The 27,382-nt window shown below is 37.2% G+C and overlaps 1 protein-coding gene and 1 non-coding gene across 19 annotated transcripts in view; both read right to left on the reverse strand.

Moving 5' to 3' along the window:
- The window catches only part of Kcnh7 (potassium voltage-gated channel, subfamily H (eag-related), member 7), a 490,878-nt gene that overhangs the window by 94,810 nt on the left and 368,686 nt on the right, over positions 1–27,382 (reverse strand). For 2 of the 18 annotated variants that reach the window (XM_011239317.3, XM_011239316.3), the window contains exon 1: positions 20,605–20,927. The exons of the other annotated variants lie outside the window; for them this stretch is intronic. In XM_011239317.3, coding sequence (XP_011237619.1) covers positions 20,605–20,643 — 39 coding nt within the window. In that variant the 5' untranslated portion in view covers positions 20,644–20,927. Of the gene's footprint in view, positions 1–20,604; positions 20,928–27,382 lie in introns of those variants that run through there. 18 annotated transcript variants of the gene reach the window in all.
- On the reverse strand, positions 14,270–14,405 carry Gm22020. Its single transcript, XR_003954224.1, has one exon. It is a non-coding gene; the product is annotated as a small nucleolar RNA SNORA17 (small nucleolar RNA).

A 27,382-nucleotide genomic window follows, 5' to 3' on the forward strand; every position in this document is an offset into this window, starting at 1 on the left:
TTTCACTAAAATTTAGTGCATATTATTCTTGAGACATCAAGGGATTATTAATGTTTCTTTTAAACAAAGTAGATGAACTTTTTTAGAAATACAAAAAAAATAAGTTTAAGAAATATTTTAGTTATCAAACATAGGAAAGTAGTGGTTGTAAAGACTAAAAGAAAGATATATCTGGATTTGATTTAGCCATACTAATTAATAATTACATCTTAATAAATTAATTGAGAAATGAAATCTTGCTAAACCTACTCAGATCTTTAGTTAAACATGATTTTTCTCCTTGCAACTTGTTTAAAATATGAGCCAAAGCAAATAATACTAAAATACATTCAAATGAGTATTTTCCTTAGATGGTGATAAGGTATTTCATATTCTGGGATAAATAGCTTCATTCAAAATTTTCCTGAGATTTATAGAATTGCACAGGGGCTATACTTCAGAGTTCTCTAGATTATTAACTGAAGTTTTTGTAAGATTTTTATCTATCAAGTGGCTTGCAAATACTAGGATATAGTCTACTTAATAAAGTGGCAGGTAACCTAAAATAAATCAGCTTTATAGTTTTAGTTTATCTTAGAATATCAATGCTAAACCTGAGTTATGTCTAAAATAAACTCATGATTTTGTGATTTCTAAAACAAGTTTATAAAAACAATATTCAAAACAAAAAAGTTTTTAACTATTCAATGAGCCATATACTGAGCCTTTGAAAGGAGCATGTCAAAAATAATATGGTACCCTTCATATTCCACATGTGCACAATGGCTCAATATATGAAGTAGTTTACTAAATATATAAACTAGATTGTTCTAAATAGCAAATATACTACTGGCTTTATAATGTATACTAATGAACTTTCTTGGACATATTTCAATATTCAATTTAAGTTTTAGTATCATATCTCATATTTTGCTTCCTCATGCAACAGGCTATGATCCCTCACTTATAATAGACTTGAAAAGTTAAACTCAAATTCATTATGACATAACTATTAAGAATAACATAGAAACTTAGCTAGAATGGCAAAACTGGTCATATAATAGTTAAATTAATTTGAATTGTTTTGGAAAACAAGAGTCTAATCTGTTTATTTAACCAGAGCACAGTAATTTTGAATTAATAAATATATGGAGGGAATGGAAAGTTACCTCACACTATGGTAAAAAAATCACATGCTAAACCTAAGAACAAGTTAATATCAGGAAAATGATTTAATATTTTTATAATATTAAAAATCCTTAGAATCCGAGGCATGCTAATATACAAGTATACTACTTTCAAAATCTGAATGGGTAAAATGTTTAGCTTAAAATCAATTTACCACTTGGAAAAAGCAAATTAGATAGAACACAATAATCATTGTACTCAACCTAGAAAGCCAGTATGTGGCATCTTGGTTGTAAAATGTAGATGGTCTCTCAGGGTCTTGTGTAACCCAATATATCTTTCTCATAAAACAAGGATTCCCCATCTTAAGCAAAGAAACATTTAAAACAAACCTTATTTTGGCTGTCAAGATCTAAAAATATGAACTGTTCTTTTTCTCCATTTTTCCCTCCCACCCGGTTTCTGTGTGCTCATAGGATACTCCAGCAAGATATGGTTGAAACCTTTGAGCTAAGATCTTCCTAATTCTAAACTCCACAAATTTTCCTCATAGAAGAGTATATAAAGAAAACATCAAGGACAACAAAGCATTTTGTTTACAAAGAGTGATGTACATCCTGGGGTTTCTCAAGGCTTGGTTGGCATGCTTCATATACTACTCCCTACAGGGGGCACCAGTGCTTGATCTATCTGATGGATGAATTAGAATGCACACAACATCTTGGAACCTCCACTGAAGAATAAAACTGTGGCTGGAACTCTTTCCCTTCCACACTGACATTTGATGGTTAGGTGTCCACTGTTTCTGATGTAATGGCACTGGAGGAGAATGGGAGGCTTTTGAGATCTTCTTTACCCAGTATCTGTGATTGGGAATGGTGCTGAGGGTAGATGGGGATCTTTATAGAAGACTCAGAAAAAGATGGCAGCTGTGTTGAGACTCACTGGAAAGAGAGGCCCATTGGACACGAAAACTTTATATGCCCCAGTACAGGGGAACGCCAGGGCCAAAAGGGGGGAGTGGGTGGGTAGGGGAGTGGGGGTGGGTGGGTATGGGGGACTTTTGGTATAGCATTGGAAATGTAAATGAGCTAAATACCTAATAAAAAATGGAAAAAAAAAAAGAAGTTCACAGTGTAGGGCCATGAGGAGGTTGAAGGAGAAGCACATTGCAGAAGGAGGGATAGAATCACTGAAGTGAAGGAAGGACAAAAGAAGATGTTGCATGTTGAGGTATTATACACCAACTAGTGCTGTGCAGAAGGGTGAAACACAGGAAGCAGTGGTGGAGGCCAGCATGGATCACAGAGCAGAGACTAATGGGATGTGGCACAGACCTCAGGATTGAGCTTTAGAGCAATGTTTATTACATTTAACATGCAAACTCCTTTTAAAGAGAAATATATTTGATTTATGTTATTATCATAATTACAGTTTTAAAAATGTAAATATAGTGGTGGTGGCACATGCCTTTAATTCCAGCACCCAGAAACCCTGACTCAAAACTAACCAAACCAAACCAAACAAAAACAAACTAAACAAAATGCTTGGCTTAGATTATACCTCTCAATATGACTATTATAATTTGTACATCTCAAAATATATTTATGTCCTAATCCAGAGTATCTGTGAATGTGACCTTGGGGATTCAGATTTCCCTGACTATTGAGAAGAAGACACTGTGTTGGCACTCTGATCTAGACCATATAGATTTCTAAGTTACAAGAGGATAAAACTTCATTGTTTTAAAAAAACTTCTTAATGCTTTATTATCTTCGGCCATAGGGAACTTCCAAAATGCCAAAAATGAAAACAGATGAATTATAAAATAGCATCATTGGACTAAAGTTATGATCTCTTTAATTCAATGTTTGACAATCCTGTAGATCAAAAGGAACCAAAAATTGGCCACTTGTCACGAGCCAATCTAACACAAAAAATTGTGGCTTTTCTTTTCTAACCTCCAATGCCTTTTTGAAAAAGCCAAAATAATGTTACAACTTTAAAAGATTTAATTGCTATCTCAGGATAATCAAACGTAATCCTTAAGGCAAACACTGGGCTTGCTGGCCTTTGAAAGCCAATTTAAATGGTATTACTTCATAACTCTGTGAGGTTTTGTTTACTTAAAGTTAACTTTAGCTTAAGGGCATTATTGAATTCTCCATCTAGTGATTATATAATCAAATAATCTTGAACTGAGTTTATTAGAGTAGTTTATTTATTATGTTGTCATATGATTTACATCAGCATAGAACTGTTGCCTTTTGTCCACATTGTGGAGTTTATTTTGATGTTATGGTATTCCATGTTATGTTACAGTTTTTTAAAAAAAATATGTGGATTCACCAATTATATGATCATTCAATCACCATGTAACTTTATTAGTCAAGTAATTTCAACAATTTTTTCATACCGTATTTTAATATCATGAATTCTGACTATAAATACAAATGCAGTTGGGCTTGAGTTTTCAAGCTCAATTCTGTACTAGAAGATCATTATTCTCTCGAGTCAGATGATTATTGTACTGACTGAAATTTCTCAACGACAAAAAGTAAGATTTTCAAAAAGGATTCATCATCCCATGGGGAGCAGCTTGAGGATTGTGGAGTATTGCCCAGCAGGGAACATGGGCCCACTCAGCCCGACAGAAGTGTATCTGGTAATGAAACCCTGGTGAAAAGAAGGCCATGATCAGAGGTCAAAACTCTTTGGCACCTTGACAGAGATGTACAAGAGGCTACATGAAGAACCGATCATTAGAGATTTAGTAGTATACATCTGAGATATAAATACTTCCCAAGAAGGAAAGATGAGGAATAGACAAGAACTCCTTTATCCCTAGTTCCAATCCTACAAGTCTGAAATAGAGTGACCCATGATACAAGTCTCTGGAGGCACAATCAAGCTTGGAATAAGGGCAAAAAGCATTGCCAGAAATCTGAAGATCTGAATTTAAATATAAGATATAACATATGCCTTTTTTCTTGTAAGTCACTAATCTCTTTGGATCTCATTTTTTAACTACATGGTTGGGACAGTATTTGGGCATATTAGTATATGCCCAAGCCACAGCTCATTGTAAAAATATCATATCATACCACATCATACCATTTCATATCATACAATATAATATCATCATGTAATACCATGTAACTTTAATGAATTAGATGACAAAACAGGGATGTTTTATTATCATGTATATAAAGCATTTTCATCCTGGTTTAGAACTGTAGGGACATCTACATCATGGCTTAGACATACCCATAGTAGCTGCATATTTACAAACCACCTGGAGTAATTTGAATTTGGACTAAAATTGATTTAGTTACCTATTCCTTACAGCAAACCAAGTCTAATTTTTGTGACTGAGAATGGTGGATATTAATAATTTATAGTTTTGTGTATCAGATGTGAATGCGGGTAGGGGTTCGAATGCAGGATTTCTGGGCTATGTGATAACAAGGACCATCTAGAGACTGCCATATCCAGGGATCCACCCCATAATCAGCTTCCAAACGCTGACACCATTGCATACACTAGCAAGATTTTGCTGAAAGGACCCAGATATAGCTGTCTCATGTGAGACTAGGCCGGGGCCTAGTAAACAGAAGTGGATGCTCACAGTCAGCTATTGGATGGATCACAGGGCTCCCAATGGAGGAGCTAGAGAAAGTACCCAAGGAGCTAAAGGGATCTGCAACCCTATAGGTGGAACAACAATATGAACTAACCAGTACCCGGGAGCTCTTGACTCTTGCTGCATATGTATCAAAAGATGGCCTAGTCGGCCATCACTGGAAAGAGAGGCCCATTGGACATGCAAACTTTATATGCCCCAGTACAGGGGAATGCCAGGGCCAAAAAAATGGGAATGGGTGGGTAGGGAAGTGGGGGGGGGGAGGGTATGGGGGACTTTTGGGATAGCATTGGAAATGTAATTGAGGAAAATATGTAATAAAAAGAAAATATTAAAAAAATGGATAATTAAAATAATATATAAATCATTAAAAAAAAAAAAAAAGAAACACTCAGAACATCCTAAAAAAAAAAAAAAAAAACTGGCTTTTGTTTGGTGATACTTATCTTTTGAGAAAGAACCAAGATTCACACGGTTGACCCCTTGTTGAGGCTGCCTGAAGCACAGAGCTTACCCAATATGTTGAGGAAGTTTGCTTCCATGTTTGTTCTCTTTCCCCTTTCTTTTCTCATCCCTTTCTCTCACTCTACTTCTCTTTTCCTTTCCTCTCTCCTTCTATTCTTATCTCCTCTGAGTCAATAACAGAAACTTCTACCTTTCTCAATGTTTAGACTAATATTTTATTTTATAGTCAATTAAACAGAGCTGAAGCAGTCAATTCAAATTCAAGAAAATGGAAGGCTATTCCCTACCTCTTGTTGGGGGACATAGATTACAGAAGAGAAATAATCAGTTATGATGTTTTTAGGGACAATAAGTGAAAATTCTTGGTTTTAGGTATAATGAAATCTGTAGTTATTTTTTAAAACAATTTTTATTTTATATCATTCTCTGTGTAGGAGTATTGTGCCTGCATCTATGTCTGTGCATCATGTGTATGTCCGGTGCTCCCAGAAGCCAGAAGAAGGCATTGGATGCCCTCAAATAGGATTAATAGATATGTTATGAGCTGCCAGTGGGAATAGGGGTTGATCTTAGGTCCTCTAGATGAACAGATAGTGCTCTTTATCATTGATATCTATGTTTCTAGCCCCTGTAGTTATGTTTTAAAAATATGTCTTACAATTTAGAACTATAGGGTGAAATATTTATGGGTATAAGATTATAATATTGGAAACTGTCTTTGATACAGACTGGAGTATGAAGAGAGGAAGGAGGACTGCTGATGTATAATGCTCACTACAGTTTGCTTATATTGGAACTTGGTGATTAAATTCTAATCTCACTATTTTACAGCAAGTTTAAAATATTTGACTATAAACAATTTACTGTAACTCCACAATATCAAGAATTATCATATATTTATGATATAGTCACAAGTATCCCTAGTGCCACATTTTTCTTTAATACTGACAACATATTTTCATTAATTAAACTGTATTTATCTTCTTTTAATAAAAAACCTGCTTTTAAAATACTATGATATTATTCCTATTGTCCTTTATATTATTTAAGTGGTCTAAATGAAAATACATATTTTAGAATGTTAAATATTATCTATTTTGCAAATAGTAAATACATTTTAAGGGAAAATCAGCTAAAATTAACCATGTAACGGCTTTGAAACTATTGTTTTGGGAATTGAAGTATTAGGTAAGTAAATATTAGTTTATCAATGTAACGAGCATTCTCATAGTCCATTAACTAGAAAAATCTGCTACTCAGTCTATTACATTTCCTTAATAAAGCCAACATCTTTCACACCTTTAAGAAATACCATATTTTAGAAATATTAAGCACGATTAACTGAACTATAATAAGAATTTTCTTCTAAGAAAAAAAGGAAAGATCAGAAAGGTAACAACTCATCGTAAAAAACTGAGATTTCATAGTATTCAGAAAGACATTTCTATTTTCTTTTCCCTTAAACTACCAATTAGATGTCCAGTTTAATACAGACTAAAAATTTTTTTAACCAAGTCCATTTGTCTTCTTGCTAGCATATTGTTATTTGTTTAACTTCCAACAGTTTGGTGTTATATAAAACTGAAATCTTTGTATGAAACAGCACTATTATTTCAATGAAGATCGGCTTTGAACATTTTTCCATGAACACCAGGATTAATGAGTACTTTTTTCTTTTGAAAAGTTCAGTAGGGAATGGTTAAGCCTCACAAAAGATTAGGCAGTACTTTTGGCAGCTGCTAACTACCATGCTGCTGTGTTAGCAGAGCTGGTTCAACTGTTATTTACCTTTGACTTGAGACTTTTATTAAACTAATAGGCTTGCTATATTCATATCTCCTGGGAATAGCACTGAGTAGCAAAGTGAATCACACGGATTATATAGCACTAGAAAAGAAACTCTCAGAGTTTTAGCATATGATTTGAGCTAAACTGGCTAAGTACCTTCAAAGCAGGCATTCTATAATGACAACTACCCAGACATTCAAATAAAAATATGCAAAAGAACCACATTTTAAATCTGTCATGAAAGAAGTGGTTTTCAATTAAATAAGATGGTGAAATGAAATAACACAATCATTTAACATTCTGAGTTTGTCTTAGTCAGGGTTTCTATTCCTGCATAAACATCATGATCAAGAAGCAAGTTGGGGAGGAAAGGGTTTATTCAGCTTACACTTCCAAACTGCTGTTCATCATCAAAGAAGTCAGGACTGGAACTCAAGCAGGTCAGGAAGCAGGAGCTGATGCAAAGGTCATGGAGGGATGTTCCTTACTGGCTTGCTTCCCCTGGCTTGTTCAGCCTGCTCTCTTATAGAACCCAAGACTGCCAGCTCAGAGATGGTCCCACCCACAAGGGGCCTTTCCCCCTTGATCACTAATTGAGAAAATACCCCACAGCTGTATCTCATGGAGGCATTTCCTCAACTGAAGCTCCTTTCTCTGTGTTTACCCCAGCCTGTGTCAAGTTGACACATAAAACCAGCTAGTACAGATTTCAAATGAGTTTCTAAACTTTAAAACTAGCCTATGGAGATAAAGGTGTGTGTGTGTGTGTGTGTGTGTGTGTGTGTGTGTGTGTGTGTGTGTGTGTGTGTGTGTGTGTGTGTGTGTTTGTGTGTGTATGTGTGCATTTGAGTACATACTATTGTTTGATATTGTAAAAATTAGATACACATAGGTGCAGGCTCTGCTATAAATCAGGTTTAGCATTGTGTTCTTTATGCTAACTTGAAAAAGTTGATTCTTCAGGTTTGAAATGTGTTGTGTTATATTATATAGAGATATATGTTTCTCAGTCAAAAGGTATGAACTCCCTTTATCCGATTTTCAGAGTTATCCATTACCTATAAGACAGTAGAACTCCTGGCTTAGAAGAAGAGCACAATAGTATGCAACTGTAACTCTAGCACTGGGGGGAAGATACAGACAGGCAGATTCCTAGAGTTTATTGGCCAGCCAGTCTAGCCAAATTGATGTGCTTAAAGTTTAGAGAGAAAACCTGTCTCAGAACCCCATTAGAAGGCATCAAAGAAGACATGAGTTCTATACAGACAGGCACTCATATTGTCTGCACATCTACATGTGTCCACACCCACATCAACATGGACACCACTCCCCTACTTGACTTAGAACAAAGTCTTTTGTGAATATCTTGAAATTACAATCTTATTTTTTAATCATCACGCCATCATGTAAGAAGCAGAGATCGGGAGACTAGGAGCGTGAAAGAGATGAGAGACACATATTCTGTTTCTGTTAGGAAAAGATGAGGACTGAAGAGGAGAAATGGGTACAAAGAAGATAATACATAACTAGACATGACATAGGCTATTAGATCAGTGTATCCCTCAACTGTCCCCAGAGAAGTTTCTTCTTGCAATAGGTGGTAATTAAAGCAGAGGCAGACAAAATGTCAACAGATGTTACTGAGAGTGAGAGACATTAGAGCACTAGCCCCAAGTGAGATGTTCACATCATAGCCATGTCGCAAAGTCTCAAAGATCCACATGGAGGAAAGGACAGAATGATCCTAAGAGACAGAGGTTGTGAGAAAACAGCATTTTATGGAAGCAACAAGCACATGTGAACTCACACAGAGTGTAACATGATACATATGACCTGCACAGGCTCAAGCCAGACAGTCCCAGAATGGAGGAGGAGACATAGGCACAAAACACATGAAACTGAAGAAGAACGAAAGTGTGGACACTTTGCCCCTTCTTAGAATTGGAAACAATCACCCATGGAAGGAGTTACAGAGACAAAGTTTGGAGCTGAGACAAAAGGATGGACCATCTAGAGACTGCCATATCCAGAGATCCATCCCATAATTAGCCTCCAAACGATGACACCATTGCGCACACTAGCAAGATTTTGTTGAAAGGACCCTGATATAGCTGTCTCTTATGAGACTAGGCCGGGGCCTAGCAAACACAGAAGTGGATGCTCACAGTCAGCTATTGGATGGATCACAGGGCCCCCAATGGAGGAGCTAGAGAAAGGTACCCAAGGAGCTAAAGGGAACTGCAACCCTATAGGTGGAACAACAATATGAATTAACCAGTACCACGGAGCTCTTGACTCTAGCTGCATATATATCCAAAGATGGCCTAGTCGGCCATCACTGGAAAGAGAGGCCCATTGGACACTCAAACTTTATATGCCCCAGTACAGGGGAACGCCAGGGCCAAAAAATGGGAATGGGTGGGTAGGGAAGTTGGGGGCAGATGGGGGACTTTTAGGATAGCATTCTAAATGTAATTGAGGAAAATACGTAATAATAAAAATATATATAAAAAAAAGTTCCACTCTTAGCCAAGAAGCTATTTGCAATTGATAGACAATAGAAGAGTGAAAATCAATTATACTGACTCTTATTTCAAACACACATCTCAAGGCAGGTCCCGTGCTCAGGACTATAGTTGACCAACACCACAAAGGTTCCTCTGTTTTTAAATGTCTTTTCTTCTTTATGTCTTTTATAATAGTAAGAAAAATATGATAGGGATGGGTAGAGGATCTGGGAGGAGTTGGGGGTCAGGAAAATCATGATAGAAATATACTGCATTAAATTATCAAAGAATAATAACAAATATACCAACAGTATCACTAGTAGAAAATTTGCTCAAGGTCCCAATGAATCAAGGGTGGCATTTTGCCTGAGGAATAGATGGTTGCACATAGAAGGAAGGTTTCTGAAAACTCCCAAGGCAAAATCTCTGCTAACTTTCAGATGTGAGCTGAGATTTGCTTTGAGATAGATGTATTAATTAGTCATTTTTATTACTCCACCATGAAGATGTATATCAAAGCATCATATTGTATTCTATAAATATAGAGAACAGTAACCTTTTCTTCCAGCTAAATCTTCAAATAAGAAATGAGCTAATTCATTAGGAAGCAGCTTTGACAACAGGGACATTTCTACATGAGAGGAAGTTGATGAGTCTTACTTGGATAGATCACATCTGATAGGTAGGAACTGGTTAAGAGTCTATGATACTTTATTCTAACTGCAAGAATTTACTCAAGTAATTTACTTTAGTAACAGGTTCCTGGAAGGCTCTCATTTGCCTCCTGGATTTGTTCTTTTTGGGGACCTGACAAACTTCAGTGGGGACCCAGAAGAATAAGGTTTATAAAGGCCAATATACCAGAAGCCAAACTAATATAACCACAGAAGTATAAAGAGATGGCTTCCAGATAATTTGCTGTTAACTCTTCTTCCTATGTTTTTATAATTCTCCCTTCTTTACCCTTTCCCTTTCACCTCTGTCCCTCACTTTCTTCTGCTTTCCTACTTAACGAAGGTTTAGCAGAAATCAGATTTATGTAAGAGAAAGTTATGAAAATATTAAATAGATACCCTATCCTCAAGATATGGATTAAAGTTTCATGATAAGTGAAAACTATAAAAGCACTTTTATCTTAATTATGTATTACCAGATCCTTCATGAAAGAAAAATATAAGCTAATACTAAACGTATTATGCTAATACTAAAATCCATGTTGGGTCATCAAATTAAATATAAGACTGATTTTATCATCATATAGAGATAGTTATACCCAAAAATTATCTGAGGGTATTAATGGGATAATGTTATCAAACACAGCCTTCTAACAATGTTGTTATCAAGTCATATAGAAGAATTCTGATTTAGTTCGTTTAAAACAAATCACCTTTGATTTCTGTAGTAGCTTTCAACCAATAAGCACATGCATAATTTAAAATAAATGAAAAGAAACAAGAATGGTATTTTAGCTTATTTAGAAGGTTCGATGAAGAAGCGGTAACTTTGTATGAATAATCACAGGCATCCTGTTTCTCCCATCACTTCTCAGGGATAACTTCGTGGGAGGTCATTTTTCTTGATTCTAAATGGTCACAAATTCCATTTTGGCTGATATTATACATTATGTCTCATCAGACACATTTTAGCCTTGATATTTTTAGGAAAAAGAAAGCTAATAAGATTTTTTTTTATTCCTCCTAGGTGGAAGCATGAATGTAACTGAAGCATAAGGCATTGTACCTTCAAGGAACAAGTGTAAATCAAGCCACTTCACGGGGAGCACAATTTTCTCAATAACTGCCATTTTATTAAATGTGTAAAATACAATTGTCCTTGTGCATCACTTTTCTTGATTTCTTCATTGTAGTTTTCGTGTGTTACCAGTATATAAAATAGTCTAGGTTTTCTTTCAAACCCAACTTTGTATTTGAAATGATCCTGATCAACTTTCTATTGAACATGGATGAATCAAAGCACATGGATTATTTCTTTTGAGATAGTATGTCACATTTCAAATGACAAATAGGAAACGATGTCCTTTAGTGTAACTCATATCTTAAATATTTTTAATTCAGTCTCATTGATAACTTATTTGAGGCTTTTCACATGTAATGTATTCAGACTTCATTTGACATTAGCATTTAAGGTAGTGTTTTTCCAACTTCTGGATTTCATACATTAGTTAAAGTTTGAGTTGATGGTCAATGGGGTCCTATTGACTCCTTGAGACATTACAGGCTATACTGATTGCACTATCATACCTATTACTTTATTGCTATATCCACCAGTCAATGCATTACTCAACCTTCATCACAGAAGCTTGTTCTTGGAGTAGATATTAATTAACACTTAAACCCACAACTGGTTAATACGCAGAGCATAAAACTTCTAATATTAAGCCCTAAGTGGATGTCAATATCATATTCTTCATCTCAGTGCTCAGGCACCTATGAGGAACTTGGAATGGAAAGATTGTAAGAATCACAGTTGGTGAGTGGCTTCAAAGAAACAGCGTTTATGAGCTCATAGAGACTGTGTCAGTCTGCATAAGACCCCAGCTGCTGGGGGAGAGGAAAAAACATCAAATTTCTACAGTGGGGTGACATTGGGTACATCAAACACATTCTATGGCAGGCTCTATGCCCAGGGGCAGCTGGAGAGCACACATTGGACCCCATGCTTTTTGTTTTATTTGTTTATTTTTCAGAGAGAAGAAGCATCAAGTTAGCTCAATCCTAACCTTTAAAACAATATGTTCTGAAATGAGGAACAGTGATTCTAGCATGCTCAATGTTAATTAAATGCAAGTAAAGGATAAATGGAAAGTATTACTACAAAATGGAAAGACACGTCTATCTGGATCTCGGTTTACATCCCCTCTTCTGGAGTGAGGCTACTTATCATTGTATATCATTTCCAAATAATTTTGTTTGTCTTCAGGATAAATTTTGTTCTTTCTCCTCTGGCAGTGGGAATTTTTATTCTGGGAATTTACAAGACACTAAAAAAAAAAAAAAAAAAAAAAAAAAAAAAAAAAAAAACAGCCTGAAGCATTCCATATGAAGGGCTGGAAGAGGGACCATACTATTTGTTGCTAGGGGTGTGATCAGAAGTTCTTGTGCTTCTGAGAAATCGAAAGTGATGATTCCCTGTAGACAAGAAGATAATCTTGTATTTAAAATAGTACACATGGAGGGACCCATGGCCACAGCTGCATATGGACCAGAGATGGCCTTGACAGGCATCAATGGGAGAAGAGGCCCTTGGTCTTGTGAAGACTTGATATCCCAGTGCAGGGGAATTCGAGAGGGTGGTGAGGTAGCAGTGGGAGGGTGGGTGGAAGAACACCCTCATAGACACAGGGGGTGGAGGGTGGGATAGGTGGTTTTCAGAGGGAAACCAGGAAAGGGGAAAACATTTGAAATGTAAATTAACAAAATAACTAATAAAATTTTAAAAAATGAATTGATAGATCACAGGGACAAACAAAACTTCATTAGTAAGCAAATTATCAAAATAGTAAAAAGTAAAGGCCTGAGTATCCCTGTTTTACATTATGTTGGCGTTCGCTTCATGTTTGAATGAACAAAAATTCCATGCCTACGTAAATATGACAACTTTCAACTGGGGAAATATTTATTTATCTTGGATTTTTATATCATGAAATACAATCTCTACTTGTAAAAGAAAGACTTCATAAAAAGTTAATTCTTATTGGTTCTTTATAAACTTCACACCATGCACCTCAATCCCACTCATACCTTCTCTTCAAACAAGTCCTTTATCCTTGCAACCTTCCCAAAAAAATAAAAAATAAAAAATAAACTCATTGTGGAAGCTTTAGTGTGTCACAGTGTGTCCTATAGTGTACCTTTTTGTTCACACTTCTTTCCTTGCAAATGTTCATTTTAATGACTCCTCTCAGATATCCTGTTGTTGCTCTGTGTCATGGAGATCCTGTAGTTTTGGACCTATAGGACCAGCCCTTCATACACTTAAGTAGTTGATAGATGGAAGGATGTTGGGATGGGCCAATCAAAAGGCCTAGATCTGGTCCTGAAAGGTATCTGAGCTGGTAAATCCGCCAGCTCTCCTGCTTTCATATACTCAGGGCTGGCTCACCAGAACCCCCTCCTACCAAGGCCAGCTCTACCCTGCTGCCCAGATGGGACCCAGGGCCTGCTCTCTAGTTGCAGCCAGTGAGATACACGGTTTATTCTCCCATTCTCATGACTCCCGGAGCTGATCTTCTTTCTGCCATAGATGGTGAGGAGTGAGGGAAGAGAGGACATCTCTTCATGGTTCATGCCTCAGCTTTCTCATGCTCACACCCTTGGGTCTGGATAACCACAAAGCCCATATCTAGGACCAGGTGAGGTGTTAGTCTGTTCTTTTGAGTACTGCCGAAGGTGAGGGACAGATCCAGCTCTCCAGATCTGATGACCTCGGGGCTAGCTCTTCTGCCTGCTGTAGGTAGCAAGGGGTGGGTGGCATCTTTCCCTCATTCATGTCACAACACTGGAGACAAGTGGCTGGGGCTCCCCATGATCTCCCATGCTCATGCTCTCTGGGTCCACTAACCACTAGGGTTAGCTGTCCTGTGCTGCTCAGGTGAGATCCAGGGCTTGCTCTCCCCAGTGCTGCCATGGTGCAGGACAGGGTAGGGCCAGATCTCCCATGTGCATATTCTGCAGTGTGAGAAGCTAGCTCCCTGTCAAAGACCTCTTTCCCTGGACTGGCAGGTTCTCATTTTTCAGGGAATGTTAGGCTGCTTACCAATCATTCAGACTTTCACAGGTCAGAACAATGGCTGTAGCCATAGCCTCTCTCTTCTCTGCCCCTTGCTGATGCATATGTGATACGGCAGTCACACCTGCAACCCTTCTAGGGGCAGTGAAAGTGACTTTTAAAGTAAAGTTTGTGAAATCAATGTTTATCGAATTCTAAATGTAATTTACTATGCTTGCTCAACATGGAAAAATGGACTTTTATGCACAAGTTTTGGTCCTTTTTGGTTCCTGGATGACTTATAAATAAGAGAAATTTAGTTTTCAGTTTTGTAATCTAGAAAGTTCAGTATCAAGGGTCATCATCCTCAAGTATTTTCAATGTGCAAATACAGACTCAAAGATTTTTCAAATCTGGCTCTTTCCTCTTTGCTTCAGAGTGTAAGAAATGCTTGGAGATATGAATTTTAACAAATGAATGTAACAAATTCATTATAGTTACTCTGATGTGCTGTTATATTTTACTGTTGACATATAGGCAAGCCCTCATGTGTATACTTGTATGTCGTTTTGGAAATGTCAGAGAGCAGACAGAAAAAAAAAAAAATGAAACCTTGGAAAAGGCTTGTGAGGAGGTTGTGAGCGATAGATAGGCTTGTGACATGATGCAGTTATTATCAAGTTATAGACTTCAAAACACAAAATAACAGCGAGTCAGTGAAACACTGACTGTCATCTAAATTGTAATTTAAGAACTACTCCTGTAAAAAAATGCATGCTCTTTGATCTAAACAACTTGTGTTCAAGAAGCTGTCTCTTCAAATAAATAGAAGGAAAGTGCTTATGGAACCAAGATTTGGGGTTTTTAGTAGGTGTGGGAGGTAGAATCAAATAGAGAAAGAAACTATATCAACATCATTCTAAAATTTGAGACTATCAAATCATTAATTCATTCTTTCTTTCATTTATTAAATCATTCACCACATATTTATTGGAAACATATTATAGTAGCCCTGAGCTACTTTCCATGCATACAGAAACAAAACATTCAATTTTACTTTTGATGAGCTCACATTTTAGTATGGTCCACAATATTGTAAATAAACAGCCTTTGCAGCAAGTTAAGAAACAGACAATGAATGTGCTTAGTACCATGACAGAATGAGTCATAGAGACTGGAGAAGACAGAGAAGAGTTTCCTAGTGTGGAATTATGTGTGTGTGTAAAATCTTCCTAGAGGAAAGCAATTTGGATTCACTGGAGTTCCTCAAATAGAAGTTTGAGAAAAAGGTACTGTTATAATTTTGGCATGAATGTTGTAAGAATAACCACTCACTTCCTAATTAGATTTAAAGCCTGTTTCACAGTTGTAACTTAAGCAGTTCTCTGGGTAAAAGCTCCATACCTTTTTAGGTCATAGGACCCATGAGAGAATCAGGTACCTTTATTCAGACACAGACACAGAAATAAATTGACCTTTAAATTTTTATCATTATGCCCACAGATAAGTGTATCTCAACCTCATTAAAGGAGCTTCTCTTTGTAGTAGATGACAATTAATACAAGGACCCAGGTCTGGCCAACATGTGAAGAATAAAAGATTGTGCTGTGCTTAGTTTTAAGTGAGACATCTATTTGACACCTCCCCCTTTTCAAGGTTCAGAGACCATTCAGAAGAGAAGATGGAAAGATAATTGAAAGAGCTAGAGTGAGTAGACATCTATTGTGAAATAGTAATTATGGAACAACACAGGGATGTTACACACATGAGCTCATGAGCTCGCTGTGGCTTTGACTGCATGCATAATACACCCATGAGGTCAAGGAAACACCCTAGAATGGTTGGGTTAGGGATTGGTGACAGCCAAACCTTATCTGAGACAATATTGGCAACAGGGAAAAGAGAGTCTTAGCCACTGCATGGCTAAATATACCCAGGCAGATGGTTCTACACCTATGTAACACAGAAACACCACAAAGTAGATTTGTGACTACTTTTTTTAAGAGCATATGTTGAAAATGTAGACAGAATAGTGTTGTGGATTGGCCTGGTGCTGCTTGTATTTTGATGTTAATTCCATTTCCTTCAGAAGGGTTGCCACCAGCACACAGTCCATCACACACTCATGTGATCTCACATGCAACTTTTCCCCATTTTAACTGGTCAATAAAGGCTAGAACCAGTGATTGGGCAGTGGAGGGGAAAGGTGGGACTAGAGGTCTGAGAGTGGGAGTAGGTAGATATGGAGGAGGAGAAGGAGGGGGAGGAGGAGCAGGAGGGGGAGGAGGAGCAGGAGGGGGAGGAGGAAGAAGCCTTGATGAACCAGAACCATGTGGCCAGGAGAAACTACAAGTAGCAAGAAGTCGTAATGGGGAATAAGTTAGTATAGTGCTGGATCTTCCCCATCTAGGCATGTAGCTTACAATTATAATAACTGGATCATGTACTTTTAATATGGGCTTGCTGGGATTGGAAATACCTGCAACAAAATAGTGCCCCATATTGGGATCCATAAAGATTAATAATATTTTCATAAATCCCTAGCACAGGGTTGCTTCCCAACTCAACTGTTTCCATGTTTCCGAATGAAAGACACACACACACAGCCTTTATATTTTAATATGCCTTAAGCAGCACAATAGCTGACAACTGCCTAACCTCTGTGCTGTTAGAATCCACCTCCCACCAATGATTCCAAGTTACTACTTACTAATGTCTATGTTACGTATTAGTTGCTCCTGACCCAATAGACTCAATAGATCTCTAGCTGTGTTCCCTTGGCTCCTTTACATGGTAATCCTACTGCTCTGTCCTACAAACTCCTCAGGCATGGCATCTCTCCTCCTTTCTCCTTTCCTCCTCAATGTCCCAAGCCCAGGAACCCTAAATCCTTTCTCTCTCTCTCTCTCTCTCTCTCTCTCTCTCTCTCTCTCTCTCTCTCTCTCTCTCTCTCTCTCTCTCCTTCCCAGCTATTGGCTGCTGGTATCTTTATTTGCCAATCAGAATTAACTGGGGGTAGGTTCCCAGAAGCTACATGCAGACCTTCTCATGTATACTTCTGGGGAACCCAATTCGCATTAGAATACAAGCAGCTACAGGGTAGAGACAGAATTGGAGGGAAGCAAATGGGGTTGGGTTTGATCAAACCATGTTATAGGTGCGTATGAAATCCTCATTAATAAAACATCTGAGGGCAAACCTTTCTAGACAAAGTTAACACCAGTGTTACTTAAAAATAAGCTCAGAGTATTAGTTTGTATTGTTTTATAGTTTTCTATGAAATAACTCCAGACAATAATGAGGGACTTATAATTACAGTGCTATGGGATTCTTTGTATAAACTAGACACTGTGGAGTAAAGACCTATAAGAAGGTTTATTTTTTCTCAATTTTCACATTATTTCTATCAAAATAAATTTTCAGTGAAGAAATTGAATGCCCATGTGTTATATAAACATTCCAGTATCATAACATCGCATGGCATAACTGTGGTTAGAACTTACATTGCTTAGATTTAAAGCCCAAGATTCTGAAGACCATTTTGAACTAGCAGATGTCTTAACAAATGATTGACATAACCACCAAGCCTGGCAGTCCATCTGAGCATGAGCTTCATAACCCATGTCATGGGAGGAGGGACCCAGCTTCCCCAGGTTCTCCTCTGAACTCCACAAACATGCTCTGTCCATTCAGATTTTCAGCTGCTAAGGAGCACTTTACCAGAATAAAGGAAGTTTTATTGGAATGTATGAAATTAGTGGCTCTGACATTAAGATGGCCCCTCCATGTGGTAAGCAGTCTCTCAGATTGTCTCCAGTGATTTCTCCTTCTTTTGAAATCCTGTCCTCATGAATGTAGGCTGCACTTATAGATTTGACTCTCATGACAGAATGTAGTAGCAAAAGACACAAGGGTGTTACTAATACTAAGTTACAAATAGACAGTGTCTTTGTATTGTGCATACTCTCTTACTCCATCTTTGCCTCCACAGTAAAAGAAAAGTGGTGAGAGGAAGCCCTGGTGGAAATCCCAAGGACAACATATAATATTTCTAGATCCTAAAACCGTAAGTGAGAAAGGAAAAAGACCATTTCCTAATTTATTCTAGAGATGCCCATAGTTATGACCAACTTTATTGCAGCCATGACTTACAGATACCTTGTCAGCCTTGCAAAAGACCTGGAGTGACCCACAGCTATTCCCAAGGAAACTTGTCTTCAATTCCTGACCAGAGGCAGCAAATGCTTATTGTTCCAGACATTAAATCTGAGCTTAATTTCTTACTCCACAATAGGTACTTGATGTGTCAAAACTTTTGTCCAATCATATATACTACGGAGATCCCTGGAGATAACTTAGTGTATGTGAAGTATGATGACACTGTCTAATTATGCCATTTACATACTACTGAAGCAAGTAATATCCCGGATAAGATTGCTCTCTCTAATTGACAATAAAGCCCTAATGAATTCAAATCGCCTCAGAGTAATGATCCCTTTTTTTCCTCACAAAAATGTATTTCTGGTATTTCTAGAATATTTTTGGAAACTCCATAACAAGCTCTCATGCCAGCTATCTTGGCACAAAGCCAGCTACTCAGGCTTCCATATCTATTCTCTATCAGATTGTTCTTCACTCTGAATACCAACCTTTCTTTAATCTATATCACTGTGTACATGTGCATGTGAGTGTGCATGTGTGTGTGGTGTTTGTTTGTGTAAGGTGTTTTGGGACTGTGTGTATTTGTGTATATGTGTTTTTGTGTGTGTTTTGCATGCACATGTGTGTGTAAGAAACTACAGTTCTTACAATATAGTTGTTATTGTAACGCATACAGTAGAGCTAAGACTGTTGAGATATATACAGCGAGTGCTTTCAAAAACGGCAAGATTATAATGCACTTCTATAGCTGAAATTCATGACTATATAGGATATTTATACTGCTTAAATAAGTACCTTTCACTGTGAATTTTTCCCTCAAATCGTAGACAAAGAAGAAGGCAATTTTAAAATGGAGTCCTTGCAGTCCCCCACCCACCCTTGATGTGTGCTTTCTCAGGCTCATGAGTCATGGCTGTGTGCATACAGTTGGCTCAGATGAGCTGGCACCCTTGAAACAGCGGCAGCTGCACTAAACAATTACCAGCCTCTAACTGAGAAAATTTCCCATGGGGGACAAAGAGCCAGCTGGGCATTGCTGGTGCTTGTCTGGTGGACGTTTGTTAGTTTGTATGAACACTAAAATTCCCAGGGCATCAATCAATGGGTGAGATAATTCCACCAAGAATACACTAGCCCCGAAGAGCTGCAACTGGAGAAGACCTTTTGTGGGGAGCAGTTTGCCTTCAGTGAGGCAGACTGGGAAGGCTGTTCCAAACATCCAAAATCCAGATGAAGCCTTTGGAATATTGCATCTCATTAGGGAGTCTGCCTCCCATTAATGAAACTCAATTAATCAGTCCTTAGTTTTTTCAGTATAGTAACTTGTTGAAACAATACTCCTAAAATGTCTGATCCAAATTATACTGGAACTCCACACATAGAACAGACTTTCCGTATTAATCGTGTGATGCAGATTTGTTATAAAAAGGGTGTAGCAAAATATTAATATTTGCTTGGTATTACTGTCAAATAATACCTCCTGTCACTTTAATCTATTTAGTATTTCAAAAACCTTCATTATCTTAGAATTACCATTTTCCTTATTATGAAGACAAATGATAAAATAAGGTGATTTTTTGCAGATTTTACATTTTAATGTTATGTATATTTAAAATAAAAGTTATAAATCTTAAACTAATGAAAGTTTTTTTCTCAGTTCATTTTAAATTACTTCCATTTTACCAAGCAATATATCACTTGCTCTTTACAGCTAATAGCATAGGTTCATTAGGGCACTCTATTAAATACACTTTTAGAAATATTTAAGCATACCTAATCTTGAAATAATTGATGGTACAACTGTTAACCTCATTATGATTTTTACTAAGTAATGATGGTGGAACACAATGTTTCATTTCCTTGTGAAAAGAGAATATCTTCTCAGGGAATATTTTCGAGTTAGAAGATACACAACATGTGATCCCATTATCACTGTAGAAATACAGCTTTGAAGATGTGAAAATGGTTTATGCACAAAAGCATAAACCACACTTGCAACATTCCTTTATTATAGCAGTAAAAAACGCTCATGGGTTCGGGAACAGACCATCAGATTTATTTGTGTTTTAGTACCTCGGAACTTTCGAAACAAGATGTCTAGAATTTGAATGGACATATAAACATTGTCCCTGAATGGCATTATTATACCTGATTTTTATGCAACACTGTATTCAAAACAACAAAAAAGAAGTAGAGGATTCTTACCTGGCCCCAAGCAACTGTTAACTTGTAAACCCTGGTCATTCTGGATAGTCTGTAGATTTTTCAATGTTACCTCTTTGAGTGGACTCAGCCTGAAGATATCGCAAGCCTTGCATGCCAGAATCAGAGCACAACAGGCCTTCAAAGGGGGAGCACAGTAGAGAAATGCCAAAGGTTGCAGAGCTCTTAGTGTACAGGCTGACTGGCTGGCACTCTCCCAGCACCTGCCACTTCACTGCAAACATCCCTGCCACAGGGAGACGTTTTGAGTAAACAAAGCAAACTGAGTTGTATTCAGTAGGCATCAGAGAGAGCATGGGGGGTGGAAAGAGGGAGTGTTTTGCTTTTTATTTTCGATCTACAGCTAAACCATCTCGGTCATTTCCATCTTCACAGAGAAAAATACACAGAAGAAAAAAGTAAGTGGTGCCAAACATTTTGTTCTAATTTTTATTTTCTGTCTCATGCTGCTTGAAAAAAAATACTATTTTGGTTTTGCATGTGAAATGCCATAATTGATTTAGGAAGTCACTTGGAGTCCATGGAGCTTTAAAGACAGCAGAGGAAGGCTTCTGTGGGCTGACCACACAGACTTCATCACTATCCTGAAATGATTTATCAGGTTTAAAGGAACCGTAGTTCAGGATATGGCATATCACTGTATGAATTTGCCTCAGATTAAGAAACATCCTTTAGGAAACAAGATTAAATATGCACTAGGCTGGAAATGGTGATGATACACACACGTGGAACTAGACAATAGAGAATGTGCACTGGGTAGGGACTTGTATTTTCACAAAATAGAAATAATTGTTTTGAACTCTGAATCATAGCTTTGACAATGGAAAGTTAGGCTACTGTAAGAAACTTTGACCATACATTTTGCCAGTTACTAACTATTTCTTCCCACTTAATAATTCTTGACAGTAATATAAAGACATCTGGAACCAAAACAGGACTTTCCAACAAGTAGCTAAGACCTGTTTAAGAGCACAGAGGATCATGAGTTACTTCACTGGTTAGCTCCTTGTAGATTCAGATTCAATTTATGGCATGGCATTTGATATCATTTTGTAGTTATCACAGTATAAACCTGGTAAATCAATCCTGAAAGATATTTTGTCGGTGTCTGATCTCATGGGCAACTTTCCCATAATGTCATCTGTAAGTTCTCTTTTCTAGTACACATCGATGACAACACGAGACAGAAACTAGTCAGGCTATTTAGGGGCAAAGACCTTGATTCTTGGCAGAAATATCCTCAGTTTTTCTCTGACTAGAGGCCAAGGCTGCCAGAAGGGAGCCCTGGTTCCTGCTCTGACATGATGTAATTTTTCTCTTCTTTCACATCACTTAGATGAGCATCACAGCTCAAGAGATCCAAGTGAAGCTATGACAGAAACTGAATGGCACATGGACATCGAATGAATGAGCTGAATGGACTCAACTCATTTCCTCATGCTTCATGCCCATTGATACCATAAGTCTTAAGAAAAGACTCTCACCAGCAGCTCAACTGTCATCTGCTTCAGAGGACTCATTCTGCTCTAAAAGAGATTTGCCCATTATCTATATCTATATCATCTATCTCTATATCATCTCTATCTCTATCTCTATCTATATCTTTATCTCTATCTCTATCACCTATCTATCTATCTATCTATCTATCTATCTATCTATCTATCTATCTATCTATCTATCTATCTATCATCTATCTATATCTTCCAGCTATACTCCTACAACAAGACTTCATCCTCATCTCTCCCTTGTGTGGATCATGACTTCATTCTCTGAAATCACAAGACAACAACACTGTCACCAACTCTGTAAGTTTCATGTGACCATGGATATACTGCACTCTAGCTCCCAAGATAAAGCTTACTTGAGGCTTGCCTCTCTTATACTCAAGGGCTCCCTGCCCCGTTTCCTTATCAAGCATGTCACAGAATGCGCAGAATATTTTCAGACCAACTCACCATCTGGATTAATACAAATACCAAATTGCAAAAGTCTGAATGAGTGAAGTGTTAAGGCTTTATTACAGTTGTATTGTCTTACCTTCCTATCCAATTTGACGCTACTGAATCACGATCCATTGAAGTCTCTGGCACTAATTTAATTTCCGACCCTCTGTCTACCACTGGCATGAGGTAGGCCCTTGGGCAGTTTAAGCTCCTGACCTACTTGAGCATTTCTTTTGTGCTCTGGAAGGTATCACAGTTGAGAAATCACTTTAAACTCTAGAACAGTCCGTTAATCATTGTGGCTCCCAGGGCTTTCTTGGTGCTTTTGAAATGGAAGTAGAACCGACACAAATAAAACACATGGGGAACTTTTATTGCAGAAATCATGAGGGTGGGTCAAGAAGAAACACATTCTAAGTTTATGTTTGTAGCAATGGCTCAATTATTGGAAAAGTATTTTCCTGATGGAGAGCCTAGTGCCCTCTCTTAGAAGGGGAGGAATGATTCTCTACAGGGCCTCTTTTACACTATCGAAAAGGGCACTGGGATATTGAACTCATATTAAATGCTTGTTGGTGTGTTGAATTAACCATACCTTTTAAAACAAACAGTTCCCATCATTTGTTAGCTAAGTATGCATAGTAGTAAGCTCTAGCCCATGCTGTTGGAATATCAGAGTTTGAATTTCTGTTGAGGTGGAAGGTTTATGAACTTTGCATATTCTTTGTTCTTTGGGGTTTGTTTGTTTGCTTTTGGGTTTTTTTTTTTTTTGGTTTTTGTTTTTTTTGGTTTTTTCAAGACAGGATTTCTCTGTGTAGCCCTGGCTGTCCTGGAACTCACTTTGTAGACCAGGCTGTCCTCGAACTCAAAAATCCGCCTGACTCTGCCTCCCAAGTGCTGCAAAGGCGTGCGCCACCACCGCCTGGTGAACTTTGCATATTCTTATAGGTTTCAAGTAAGCATATGAATTTATTGACAAGAGTAAGGGGTCAGTACATAAAGCAGAACTAAAGATCCAAACAAGGGAATAATTAACTTTCATAATTTCAGCCTAATTTGAGTAATGTTACTTCTTTTCAACTTTTATAAATGAGAAGCTATCCTATTTCCTCTCTTAGCCAAAAGAAACTTGAGGAGGAAAGACTTACAGAAGCTTACAGCCTGTCATTGGTGGAAATCAAGGCAGTAAAGCAAAGTAGAAACCTGGAGGTAGGAACTAAAGAAACTGTTGCTACTGGCTTGATCCTCTACAGCTTGCTCAAACTGTATTTTTATGCCACCCAGGACTACCTACCAAGGGATGGCACTACCCTACATAGACTGTTCCCCCCTACAGCACTGTTAATCAAGAAAATGCCTCAAATACTTTCCCACAGGCCATTCTGATGGAAGAACATTCTCAATTGAGAAATAAAATTTGTTAGACTTGTGTATACTGATGAACTAAGTATGCAAAAAAAATTATTTGAAGAAACTCAGTAAGTTATTTGTCTCTACTCCACCCACTCCCAGTGTGTGTGTGTGTGTGTGTGTGTGTGTGTGTGTGTATGTGTGTGTGTGTATGTGTGTGTATGTATCTGTGCATGTGTGCGTGCATGTGTGTGTATATGTGTGTGCATGTGTATGCGTGTGTGCATGTGTGTGTATATGTGTGTGCATGTGTGTATGTGTATGTGCATGTGTATTTGTGTGTGTATGTGTGCATTCATGTGTGTGTGTGTATGTGTGTGTGCATGTGTGCATCCATGTGTGTGTGTGTATGTGTGTGTGCTGCTTATGATTACATCACTGGAGAGTATGACTGGATGTCAAGAGCTAGAGAGAAGTGACTTTTCTATTAACTTGGATGTGCTTTTAATGAAGACTTGTCAAGATTCCCCACCAATGACCTTCCTCTCTTGACTTTTTTTTTTAAGAACCAAACTAAGTGCAGACCCATCTTTGAGATAAGTGGAGGAACTTATTTTAATTTCTACTTCATGTCAATGTCATCCTGGATAGTATTGGAAGGTTTGGAAAATTTAACCTGATATTTTGTAGTGAAACATCTCTCAAAGGATCCCAGCATTTCCCAAGGTTTTAATGAAGCTATTTTAAGACATTAGGAAAGAAAAGAAAACCTGTAGTTGAAGGCAGACACTAAATTAAGTGCTAAATCTGAGTTCACTTTACTTAAAATAGGAATTCTGCTTTTCAAACACAAGGCATATTGAAATACTACTATTTAAATAGATATGTATGCTATGTACACAGCTTCTTAGTGTTCTGAATGCGGCCCGCATTGTAAATAGTTCAATGTTCAGTAAACAAAGGCAGCCCAATAAATTCATAAATGTGATTTGAATTTTGAGAAATACTAATTTTCTCAGAGAAGACTGATTTACTTAACTCCTAAAGGTAAAGAAATGCTAATAATTTGACAGTGATATTAAATGTACCTAAAGAAGGTGGAGACACGGACAACAGAGAGCCTGTCAACAGAACTAAGAAGCTTTTCTTCTGAACTGTATCTTTCGTCTTACTTGATAAATGTTCCCTCCTTTTTCCATGTTCCCTTGAATTAAAAAAAAAATCTTCATTTGAGTTAATGAGTTTCTCCTTCTAGATGCAAACATATCCCACTGAGAATAAAATCCTATTTTTCATGCAGGTTTTTATATGAAATGCTTCAATCAAATTAGCAGCCTTAGGGAAACACAGATTTTTAAAATTATGATGGGAAGCCAGACAAAATTCCAACCTGGAAAGAGGAAGATGGTATGAGGTACCATTCCTAGCTAAGGAGCTATTGACAAGTGATAGATACTGGATGATGGAAGGTGCCCGTTGAACTGAACGGGCTTAGAAACAAAACCAAAATACATAAATGAGTACACAAAGGGAATGGATCTTGGAGGAGCTAGAGACTGAATATTATAAAATGGTATGATGTTCTCCAAGAATTGATGAAATAAAGAGGAAAAGAAAGTACACTTACAATTCACTAAGTTACATTAAGACATCTAGATAATCTATCAGGAGGCCATGTGTAAGGACTGGATGTGTTGGAAAGAAAAACCAACATGGAAGTGTGTTATTTTGTAGAGCAGGGAGTTTCTAAGGGTACCAGAGAAGGAAACAGGAAATGGGAAATAGAAACTTGGTCCAAAGAGTAGCTGTCATTTGCTACCTTTTCCATAGTACCTCCAATCACTCATTTTGAAGAATCTCAGCTTTGAATTCTCCCTGCTGAGGCCTACATTAGGCTAGAGTCTTCCATCTTCTTCCCTTCTTCATGGTTCACTGTGAATACCACTTCCTCTGGCATGCTAGACTAAATTTTCCTGTCTGTTAATGAGAGTCCACTCTGTCTGTCAAACTATAACTTTGTTTTACTTGGACATATGTTCTTTTACTTTTTCTATTTTTGTCTAGTCAACTAGATGGCAGTGGTTTTTTTTTCATACCGCTGTAACCAGCATTTACAGTGAAACACCTTGTTTGGAGAGAGCACTCTAGAGACAGCTAGACTCTGTTTTGCTCAAGAACTGAAACTAATGATTCATTGAGTGTCTATAATGGGGAAGATTTTTGTACTATCTTACAACCTAAAAATATAAGAAAAGATAGAATGGACAATGAAGAGGATTGTTGGTCTTGTATCATAAATTTGATAACAAAAAAACTTGAGGCTTAGCTTACTATTCTCCTAAAAATAGGTTTATCTAATATGCTTATAAAGAAGAGTGTTTTTGCTAATTTTATGACTCACCTCACTGGTAACAAGAAGAATGTAAGGACAGAATCAATAAAGTCATCAGCAGAAGTAACTTATATGCCTCTTATTGAGTCTACTTATTATAATTTAGTAAAGATTATATGAATTGAAATATGATTTTATTAATTTACCTTTATACTTTCCCATGATTGTCAAGACTATACTATGCATATGACACTGTAGTTACTTTAATTATTCATTGATAAATGAGAACTATGTTGAGTTGTTTGGGCTATGTGTATAAAAAGTATTAAGACAAACTTGACAGAGGTTTTCACAAGGCCTCAACCCTAGACAAAGAACTACAGACAACTAAGTCAACCTGGGTACAGGAGAGGTGACCTTCCTATAGAAAAGCAAACCAATTGCTTGTTCAGTGTCAAATGGTCAGACTTGAAAACACATATACAGGTAGCATTTTATAGACTTAACATTTCATATTTAGAAACATATTTTGTATGAATGAATGTGTATGGGATTTTGTGTGTGCATGCATGCATGAGTTTGTGTGTGTGCATGTATGTGTGTATGCATGCATGTGCATGCAATATCAATTAGTGAATATATAAAAGAGACCATGATCTTGAAAGGCAAGAGTGGGAAGGAATGTCAAAGGATTTATAACAGTTGTTCTCAACCTTCCTAATGCTGTGACCCTTTAATACAAGTCCTCATGTTGTGGTGACCCCAAGCATAAAATCATTTCATCCCTACTTCACAATTGTAATTTTGCTACTGTTATGAGTCATAATGTAAATATCTGATATGTAGGATATCTGATATCTGACCTCTATGAAAGGGTCCATTTCAGACACAAGTTGAGAACCACTGGTCTAGAGAAAGAAAGGAAAGGGATGAACATAATGGAATTAGATTATAATCTCAAAAATTATAAAGGAATGGCTCCCCAGAAATTAAGTTATCTCCCAATTATAATCCCATCACTCAAGGTATTGATAAGGAAATGAAAATGATTCAGCATGTATATAAATACAGGTAAATTCCCTAATATGATTTTATCCATGTATTTACCTGTTTATTTCCCATCATTATCACTCTA

Source organism: Mus musculus, chromosome 2 (genome assembly GCF_000001635.26).
Source record: "Mus musculus strain C57BL/6J chromosome 2, GRCm38.p6 C57BL/6J".
Classification (NCBI taxonomy): domain Eukaryota; kingdom Metazoa; phylum Chordata; class Mammalia; order Rodentia; family Muridae; genus Mus; species Mus musculus.